Source organism: Strongyloides ratti, scaffold srae_chrx_scaffold0000002, assembly GCF_001040885.1.
Source record: "Strongyloides ratti genome assembly S_ratti_ED321, scaffold srae_chrx_scaffold0000002".
NCBI lineage: Eukaryota > Metazoa > Nematoda > Chromadorea > Rhabditida > Strongyloididae > Strongyloides > Strongyloides ratti.
In genome coordinates this window covers 3,086,698-3,098,270 of record NW_020171510.1, presented here as the reverse complement: position 1 = coordinate 3,098,270, position 11,573 = coordinate 3,086,698, and the positions used below count along the sequence as shown (strand labels likewise).

Sequence of the window (11,573 nt, the reverse complement as noted above, 5' to 3'; positions counted from 1 at the left end):
AAAATTTATTTGAATGTAAAAATAAAACAAAAAAAGATTAATATCTCAATTTTAAATTGCGTTCTTAAAAAAATTAGATAAACATTGAATTATAATAGATATTATTTATGAACCAAATTGTTCACAATTTTCATCAATTTTTTTGTATTCATAATTTCCACGTCCATCCATTTGAAGGTAATAATCATGATATTTCCATAATGATTTTCTATGTGAAACAGTAAATAATGTTATATTCATTTCACGACACCTATTATACATTTCACCTTCAACATCAACTGATACTGCAGATGTACATTCATCTAATATAGCAAATTGTGGTTTATGATAAAATAAACGAGCCATTGCTATACGTTGTTTTTCTCCACCACTAAGAACATCCATCCAATCTTGAATTGATTCTAAACCATTTTCTCTTTGTAAAATATAATCAAGTTTAACATATTCTAAATATTTAACTAAATCATGATCTGTTATTCTTTTTTTACGCATTTCCTTTTGTGTATCAGGATAAATTATTTGATCTCTTAATGTTCCTATTGTCATATATGGTCTTTGTGGTACATAAAATAATTTTCCTGATTCTGGTTTTGTTAATTTACCACCAAATAACGGCCAAAGTTCTCCTAATGTTCTAAATAATGAACTTTTACCACAACCATTTGGTCCACAAATTAAAACATTTATTCCTGATTTTACAGTCATATTTAGTGATTTTATTAAAACATCACCATTTGGAGTAACAAGTGGAACATTTTCAAATTTAATTATATTATCTTGAAAAACTAATTTACCACTACCAGCTTTTGAGAGAGGCATTGTCATATCAGTATTATCTTGTCCTGAAGTAACCATTGTTCTTTCATATTTTCCACTTTGAAGTTCTTTTATAACATTAAGAAGTGTATCAACACGTGATGTAAATCCAGCAAGTCTTGTTAATTCTCTTCCAGCTAATGCAAGTCTTCCTAATGCTTCAGCTAATTTAAACATCATTCTACCACTATTATAATAATCTTGTATCAATTCATCTTTTGTCTTATTCATCATTGTTTTATTATTTTTATCAAAAAATGGAACACTAACTGTATACCAACCAACTGTTGTTGCACTATACTTAGCAATAATATTATCTAAGAAACCAATTGAAAATTTAAAAATAATAAGTGATCTTAAATGTTTAACCATTTTATTAAATGAATTTAAAATTGATGTTTTTTCTTTTTCATTTCCTTTATAAAATGCAATTTCTTCACTATTTGTAATTAATCTAGAATTAACATATCTAAAATCTCCTTCTAATTGTTGTTCAACAACAGTTAATGTACCAAGAGGTCTTCTAAGATAAGTAAGAAATATTCCAGAAATAAGTAAATATGATCCAAGAATAGCTGGTGCTTGAAAACCAAGAGTAGTTCCTAAACGTGAAACATATAATGCTACATCTACAAGTGGTTTTGATAAATTGGAATATAAATCAACTATTCCTTCACAAAATTTATCAACATCTTGTGTTAATAATTGATCTGCATTAGATATTCTATTATCTAAATTAGACATTTTATAATAAGTAAAATCTTTAAGATATTGATCATAAAGATAATATGAAAAATTTTCACGAAAACGTAATTTAAGTTCACTTAAACCAAATTTGAGAAGATTATTAACAACAGATACTAATGGCATACACATTAAATAATGTATTGTATTTTTAATCATATCTTTTTTTTTTCTTTCAATAATACATGCTTCTATTTTTGTTGATGTTGTTATCATCCATACATCAGCATATGTTCTACTAAGAAGTGAAAAAGCAATCAAAAGCATATAAAATATTTCTCCTGAAAATAATTTTGGAATAAGAATTTTTCTTAATTTCCATAATTTTTTAAAAAATGTACTATTAACATATGCTTTTTCCTTTTTTTTGTCATCATTTTTATTATTAAAACTATTATTTTTTATTTTAGATGATGATCTTAAAAAAAATGATTATTTTATATTATTTTTATTTTATTAAAATATACCTTATACCATGCATAGCTTTATAAAGTGCTATAATAGCAAGTACAGAACTACATCCAATAATAGCAGGAATAGATTCTTTTTTTAAAAATCTCAGTTTACTCAATACTGTTGGCATTTTTCTGTAAATAAAATATAAAATTTAATAAAAATTTTAAATAGAAATTGTAGTATGGTAAATTAAACGAAAAATTAACGTAACCCAAATTAACAATTTTATTATAAAATATTTGAAACATAAATAATTAAACACAACACAACTATTAATACACTACATACTTATTTTATTTTATTCAATTAACTTTTTCTATTTTCAAAATACACTTCTTTCTATGTTATAATTCCATGTATATATATATACATTTACCTTTGATAATAATTATAATAATACTATCAAATATATACAGATAGAAATGATAAGAATTTTCATCTTTATTTCTTAACTACAGACTACATTGTTTATATATCATTACAAAAAAAAGGTTATCAACATTTTGTCGTTTACTCGAAATTTGTAAATGATAAACCAAATGAAGTGATAAATTATTATTTTAATTTTTTTCAATATAGTACATTTTAATGCTTCAAGATATGTAATATATTAATGTTTTTATTATTTTAAATATTTTAATTTTAAATGCATGATTTTTGAAGAAATTCGTAGTTTGATTAAACTTAGAAAATAAATAACAAGGAATTAATTTATTTAATTGAATTATTTAAATAATAAAAAAAAATATATTTATTAAAAGATTCATAATAATATATTATATATTTTATTCAGCGATACAGTATTTTTTTCCATATAGTTAAAATAATAATATTTGACAATCTAAATTAATAAAGTTATAATTTTATCAGTTAAATAAAAAATTTGGCTAGTTAGATAATACAAATAATAAACTAATATTTAACTAAGTTCACATTTTTTTCAATTATATTTTTTTAATAAATATAGAATTAAAATTTTTATACTCTTTAATTTTAAGTTTATTATCTAAACAATAAATTATTTAAATTTTAGTTGATTTAAACTAATTACAAAAGAAGTCAAAAATTAATGTAAATACAACTTATGTTATTTTTTATATTGTTTTTTGTTATTGTAGTTTGTTTAATTACTTTTTTTTTAGGTAATTCAAAAAAAAATAATAATTAAAAGCATCAAAATTATCTTATATATAATGTTACGAAAAGTTACAAAAAGTAAAGAATATTAAAAACTATGTTGATTTTATGTTTTAGTTGATTGAAAACTGGATAAAAGATCATTTGAATAATATGACGAAAGTTTGATATTGAAAAGTTTTTTTTTAAACAAACAAATATCCATTATCTTCATAGATGAAATTTGGATCAAAAATGTTTTTCCAATTTATATTCTAAACTTTTCTTGAAATAAAATAGATCTTGATAAAGAAAAGTGTAGTCATTTTTTCAAAAAGTTACTATCATCTGAATTGTTGGTTATTAGAAGACAATCAATAAGATCCTATACTAACACATATTATTAAAACCGTTTATTAATATTAAAAAATAAGGTGTAATCTAAATAATAAGAGAGACATATATTAATTATGTAATAATGTATATCCATCAAGTACTTTTCTATACTTATAAACTATTTGAACATTATACTTAAATCTTTAAATAAAGTATATTTTTTTAAATTGCTTGGAAAATTAATTTGCAGTCATTGTTTACTCAAAAAATTTTCTTTGTAGTTTTGTTTTCATATAAATAGTGTAAAACAAATAATATTAACATTTGTTGCAATATAATAATATAAAGTGATTTTAAATTGAAATTCGATTTGAAGCTAACATACTTCGAAAAAAATGTTCGTAATGTTAACTTTATGTAAAAATTAATTTTAATGTTATATATGATACTTTTAAGTTAGTTATATGATTAACAAAAGTTTTAAATTATTTAAGCTTTAAAACTTTTTTATAAAAGAATCCATAAAAAAAAGAGATACAATTGTTATCTTTACACATTGAACTTTATGCCATTTTTATAAATTTTATTGTTTTTGAGACATTTTAAAAAAAGTTAACATTTATTATCATTTTCATAAATTTTATTACATTTAATATATAATAACCTTTTACTAGAAATATTTTTCAATGCGATAAAAACTGACAGAATGCATTTTTTGATGATTTGTCAAAAAAATATTATTAACAAAAACAGGTACTTTGTTTTTGAAATAATTTAAAAAGATACACTTTTTATTACTTTAACATTCATTAATTTTATACTAATTTCTCAGACTTCTGATGGAAAAAAAGTATTAGTACACATTTTTTTTGCACATTTAAATGAAAAAAATAATTGCGTTTGCCGAAACTGAAAAGTATCAAAATTTTCATAAACATTGAAGTAAAAGTATAAGAAAACAATAAGTGCTAAAATGGCATTATATTAATAAAACTTATACAATTAGATTTAATGGAAGAAAAAAATAATGTTAAAAAAGTAGATTTAAAAAAGTCATTAGTAAGTCAAATTTAATATTAATATTTTGTATATATATTAAATTAAATGATAAACAAAATAAGAATATATTACAAAAATTTATAAAAATTCTACAAACATAAAAAAACTGTTAATAGTTGTTTGCTATGAATATTAAGATTCATCTCCCTATATACAACTTATTGTATTTATTTTTCTATAAATTACATCTATTAATTCAACATTAATTTCTTATGATATATAACAGATATATAAAGTAAATAAATTTAAAGTAAAAAAAATTAAAAAACGTTTACTTATATAAACCTTATTAAATAAAAACTTGATATATCATACAAACATTATAATTATGAAATACAAAACTATTAATTCAATTGATAAAATGAGTTGAAAATGATAATATTAAGGAATAGTATACATTAAAATCTATGAGTTCATAAAGTAACAACGTTATTATATATATTTTTACTAACATGATTAAAAAAGTTTATAAATCTAACAAAAAATAAAATCAAATACAAATTACTATAAAAAAAAATATTACAATTAATTAGCCTTAATTAACGTTATGATTTACATCTTCTAGATATCATTATTAATTTTCTTATCCATAATATAAACTATTTCTCTACATATAAAATCAAAAAATTGCAAATATTTTTTGATTTTTTCAATAGATTAAAGATATCAATGAATCATGCTTTCAATGACATACTACTGTAAAAATCTTTATAATCTACAGAATGTTTTATTATTTTATCTTACACTTTAACTTGGTAAACAAATTAAAACTAAAATACTGTGATAAAGAGAATATAATTCAATGAATAAACATAATAAGTGCTTTTATTATAGCAAGATGTCCAATTTTACAAAATAACATTTTCAAGCATAAAAAATATTATTTTTGTAAGCATATTAAAAGTATACTTAAAAAATAACAAATTATGATTTAAAATTTCCTCTGGGCTTTATTTTTTTTGATAACCACTTTTAATGATAAAATAAAGTGTTTCATATTAGTGTTGAACTAACTAAAATTTAACAATTTTCATACATTTTAACAAGATTATTTTTTTATATTTCAAAATAAAATAATTAAAAAGGAAAACCAATTAAAACTTTTTAATATACAAAAGGTTATAGATAACTCCAAAAAAGTTTTAATATTTTCTTTAAATGTCATTTGCAGTATAAATAAAAACATTTTAAGTGGTATTTAAATAAAAATTTACAATTAAAAAAAAATTTATATTTGTAATTTAAAAAGAACATTTTTAAAATTATGAAAAAAAAATTTTTCATAAACTCCAGTCTCACAAGTTCTTTGTCCTTTTTCTTAAAAGCACACTTAATGACTTTGTATCAAATTTTTTCCATTATCTCATTTCTTCAGTTTGCTAGCAATTGTACTAATAGTTGCAATAAATAAAATAAATTTACCAGAATCAATTTCACTTTCAAAGTTCATTCATAATGTGTTTTAAATAAAAAAAATAATAAAACTTATGTAAGAACGTGCATTCTTTGAGTGAATACAAGCAAATGTAAAATCTTTAATGATAATAGTACTTAATTTACTTCCTTTTTTTCACAATAAATTGAAGTAGTAGTCATTTTTTTAACTTTATTGACATGACCAAAAACAATCAAAATATAACTAAATAATGGCTGTTACAAAATAAAAAATAAAAGTTAGAATCAAATAAGAAGAATTACCTACCATTTTGGACACCATTTCTAATCTATTCATTTACCAACATTAGCCATAACGACGTCACTTTGTTCATAATCTTCAGTTTGGTTATCATTAGTAGAATGAGTAATAACTATAATTGATAAAAAAAATAAAACATTAACAAGTGAAATATTAAAATAACATTTTTTCTAATATAAAGAAAAAAATTACCTAGTTTTATTTTTATAATTATAATTATAAAGATAAGAATTGGTAAAATAAGATTCACTTGAAACCCCAATAGTTATTAAATAATTTATTTAAATTTAAGTCTAACAAAATAACTTTGGCCAAACTATATAAATAGCGATTATTAAAAATTATTAATTTACTTACTATTTTGTTTTTCTAGACTTTTCTAAAGTCCTATCTTATTGAGTAACTTCTCAATTATCCTAACCCCTATAAATACAATAAATTAATTCGCTTATCACTAATAGTTTGGTATAATACAATATAATAAAAATGAAATAAATTAAATAATAAAAATGATTATTTTCTTATCTTTTTATATTTAGTTAAAGTCATCGTTTTCTGTTTGATTGCTTTTATGCAATGAAAACTCTTAAATCACTGCTACCTAGACAAATATTTTAAAAAAGTTTTTAAAAGTTAATATAATTAAAAAATTAATATTGTTATTGGATTGCTTTATATAAAATGAATATTTTTATTTACGTACCACTTTTAGTAGGATTTATGAAATAACTAGTAGTAATAAAATAATGACAAGCATTCTATTGTATTTGTCTGAATTTCTCCTATAAAAAATAAAAAAAATAATTAAGAAAGACACAAAACATTAATAAAGACTGTAAAAAGAATCTTCTTAGTCCTGAAACTACAAAAAGAGGGCTTAAGAAAGTCAAAGAGAAAAATGAGTGCTTTGAGAATAAAGAATGTAAGAAAACAGAATCAATAGTTGATCACGAAGAGCTGAAGCACGTGATTGAAACCAATCTACTTCAAAAAACTAGATAAATTGCTAAAATATTAGAAATTAATAAATCTAGCATTTCTCGTTACTTGTAGCAAATTTAAAAAGCAAAAAAAGTATTCAATAAATGCAAATGAATGGGACAAACATTAAAAAATTTACTGGCTTGAAATTGATACTTTTTTCTTTTTGGAAAACTAAAATAACAATTTTTTTAATAATGTCATGTAATGTAGAATCTTTATTACAAAAGAAAACAAACTGATCAATAGTTTAATGAGAATGAAACACCAAAATAATTTCCAAAACTTTAATTAGCACGAAAGGTTTTTATGATAACTTTTTTCATTTTGAATTCTTAAAATTTGGTTAAACAATAAATTTTAAATTTTACAGCTTACCAATGAAAACGTTTACCAGAAATTTTCTTAAAAAAGAATAATTTTTTTTAAAACAATGTGCATTAACATATTTCATGAATAATTATATAAAAAGTGGAAGAATTAAAATATGGAGCTTTTTTTAACTCTCTTTATTTTCCTGAAATCGTTCCAACAAACTCTTTTATTTTCAAGCATTTGGAATAATTCATGAAAAAGAAAATTTTGAAAATATAGATACTGTAAAATCTATTTTTAAAAAAATTTTATCGGGTACAAAGATCATAATTTTTATTGAAATAAAAAAAATAAATTAGTATCACATAGAAACATTGCATTGAATCTAACAAATGTTATTTTCAATAAAAATATTTATTTTTCTTTATGTTGCATGTGCTTAAAAATTTATAATGACAATGACTCACTTCATACGTGGCAATCTAATATCTACCGGATTAAAAAATAATTTTAGATATGTTATAAATTTTAAAAATTGTTTCTACTAAAAAAATCAAATTCACAAATAAAATTATTGTAAACAATAAAATATTCTTTTAAAAAAAGTAACTTAACTATGATACTCAAATCTTTACTTTATATTTGATTGTAAGTTTTTCTAAAACAGAATTTGATAATCATAAGTTGGTAAAAAAAATTGACCAAAATAAACAAAAGTATAAAAAAACCAAAATTTTTTATTAGATTGTTGCTATAAAAAATAAATTAAAAATTTATAAAACACATTTTCCTTATTATCTTAAGAACCACTGGTCAAAATTCTGTGAAATTACAGTCATTCGATATAGAATCAAAATAATTTAAATATCTATTTATTTTTTTTTTTTTGAAAAAAATTAATATTCAAATGTTAATTCTTCCAATTTCTTTATGTGAAAAGTGAATTGTTTAGATCTTTTAACCTATATATAAAATTTGTAAAGCTATGTTCTGATACCTTTATAATTTGAAAAAATATTATTATACTTTTTTCTTATTATAATAAACTTTATCATGAAATCAATTGTGCTTTGTTAGAATTTTTTAAAGAAAATAACACAAAAACTATATATCACTAATTCTTGTATTATATTTATAATTTCAAGTTCATGAATAAGTATGTGGTATTTATTCATTTGCTAATTTTGTTCTTTATGATTGATAATAAATTGAGTATTTTTTGGTTATATATTGACATTTTAATGTGTAATTCTTCACATTTTGCTAATATCACTTTTTTCTTTATCATTTTTGATATGCAATTTGTTAACTATTTGTTATATATTAAGTAAAAAAATTTTTTTTTAATTTAACAAAGTTTTTAAATACCTGTCATAGATATAAAAACATTTTAATTCTTTTTTTTTCCTTAAAACAAAAGCTTAACAAATTGTTGCTCAAAGAATTTGATAACTTAATAATCAAAAGAAGAAGCATTTCTTATAACGGATTTATTTGATTGTTAATATTACAAAAGTTTTATCACATTTTTTATATACCAAATTTCAGTAAATAAGTTAATAAATGTTTTAAATAATGTTTAAAAAAATAAATTAAGTCAATTTAAAATAATTTTTTAATATTATATTTATGTTTGACTTATAGTTATAAAATGGTTTACTCAAAATTGTCATAAATGAAAAGTAAAGTTAAGTAAAATGATTTATTATGAACTAATGAATCAAGAATTTTACAATAATTTCAATTTTTTCCCAAACAGATAAACCTTAAATATATATTTTTTTAAATAAAAAGTACATTTAAAAAATTTCTTTTTTAAAAAAAATTTAAAAACTTTTAGTTCAAAATTATTATAGTTTTTTAAAAAGGAGTAATAAATATACCTTTATTTTCGCAATTTAGTAATTTTGTTTGATAAATTTTATTTATTATTATTATTTTTTTTTTATGCAGTTAATTAGTATATACGGTAATAGCTAATTTATAAAGAATTTTAGAATTTAAATAAACTTAACATTGTGTTATTAATTTTATGCAAATAAACAGCTAACAAACAACATTATTTGTAAAATACAATGTTAATTACAACTTTATCTTATATCTCGATAAAATCTTTTGACATAATATCTTAAGTAAATCAATTAATTGACATTAAGATTTACTTGATAATTAAATTTATCTTAAACATTAATACTTTTTTAGAAAATTTTAGATATCTTTTCTATAAATATAAAGTATTTTAATACATTTTTTATTTGATAATTCAGATTATTTTTAAATTTAAGATAATTAAAAAATCTTGAACATGTTGGAAATAGTATAAATACATTTTTTAATTAGATAAAAAGTGTTTTTGATCAAACTAACATTTGATATAAATTTTTTATTTTGCAATACTTGGTTAATAAAAATTATGAATAAAAATGTTTAAAGTTATATCAACAAATTTTTCTATTAAAGGTAGAAAGAAAAATACATAAAAAAACTGAACATTTATTTGAACATTTAGTTTTAGATGTATTGTTTTTTATATAATTAGTTTTGTTTCTTATTTAAAATGCGGAAAATTATTTTAAAAAGAAGACGGGGCTTTTTAGCAACAGAGTAAAGAATAAAACAAATAAAGAATTTAAAGCAAATAAAAATGATTTATCTACACTATATGTAAACTTTTTAATATAAAAACATTCTGTCAAATTTTTTTAATATAATGCTCTTTTTATTATAATTTATCATTATCACTATTTTTAAATATATAATAATTTAAAATGGAATAATGTTTCATTTTATTTTAAATAAAACTTTTTTAATTATACTTTTAATCATACTTATAATTATGTTACAATAAAATATATAAGCATTTCAAGAAGGAGTTTTTAAATTTATGTTACTACTATTATATTATACTTTTCCTCCATATAATAATAACCTATATATAATAAAAAAGGCGTAATAAAGATTTAATAAATGTAAAAATTTTAAATCATAAAAAAGTTTTGATGTTTTTTATAATGACATAAGAATGGATTAATTTCTCTTAATGCATTTTGTATTTATTACATTGGAATACTGATTAATGCACAATTTTTAAAAAAGATATTAAATAATATTAATATATAATTATGATGTTTATTTATAACAAATATTTGGGAAAATTATTAGAAAAAATTAATCATTTAAAAATTTAACAAAATATTATAAATAATCATTGTTGGCCCTAAAGAGGGCCGTTGGGATAAATTGTATTCAATATTTAATTAAATTAAGCTCTCTCTCCACGAATTCTTCTTGCCAATTGAACATCTTTTGGCATAATTGTGACACGTTTGGCATGAATGGCACAAAGATTTGTGTCTTCAAAAAGTGCAACGAGATATGCTTCAGCGGCTTCTTGAAGTGCTCCAATAGCTGCAGATTGAAAACGTAAATCAGTTTTAAAATCTTGAGCAATTTCACGAACTAAACGTTGGAATGGTAATTTACGAATTAAAAGTTCAGTAGATTTTTGATATTTTCTGATTTCACGAAGAGCGACAGTTCCTGGACGATATCTATGTGGTTTTTTAACACCTCCAGTTGATGGTGCTGATTTACGTGCAGCTTTTGTAGCTAATTGTTTTCTTGGAGCTTTACCTCCTGTAGATTTACGAGCAGTTTGCTTAGTACGAGCCATAATATTAGAATTAAAAGTAAAGTTACTCAAAAGAGTGGTAAAGAATGCAAAAATATATTACTTATATACCTTGTTTGACAAGCAGTCACGCCCAAATATTTCATTTTTCCCGCTATTCTTTAACTAGTGATGACCTTTTGTTATAATCACCGCCTTACATACACAATATTTAAAAATATCTTTAATATTTAAAAAAATAATTAATTCAAAAATATTTATTTTTTTCTTAAAATTAATTTTACTTTTTTGCCAATAAGTGGCAAAATAAAACTTTTATAATTGAAAAAGATATATCATAAATATCTTATTAAAACGATATTAAAACTTTTTCATAACTTATATCAAGATACATAAATTTTAGGGTTAATTATAACCTACCGC

General features: G+C 20.4%; 2 protein-coding genes across 2 annotated transcripts; both read right to left on the bottom strand.

The window, feature by feature from the left end:
* Window positions 1-105: 105 nt before the first annotated feature.
* On the bottom strand, window positions 106-2,143 carry SRAE_X000165600 (LD11581p; the record flags this gene model as incomplete). The annotated part of the gene is made up of 2 exons (XM_024651429.1): window positions 106-1,978; window positions 2,028-2,143. The coding sequence occupies 2 exons, from the start codon at window positions 2,141-2,143 to the stop codon at window positions 106-108; spliced, it is 1,989 nt and encodes a 662-aa protein (XP_024499124.1).
* An 8,638-nt stretch (window positions 2,144-10,781) lies between these two features.
* On the bottom strand, window positions 10,782-11,192 carry SRAE_X000165500 (Histone H3; the record flags this gene model as incomplete). Its single annotated transcript, XM_024651418.1, has 1 exon — window positions 10,782-11,192. The coding sequence occupies one exon, from the start codon at window positions 11,190-11,192 to the stop codon at window positions 10,782-10,784; it is 411 nt and encodes a 136-aa protein (XP_024499123.1).
* Window positions 11,193-11,573: the final 381 nt, after the last annotated feature.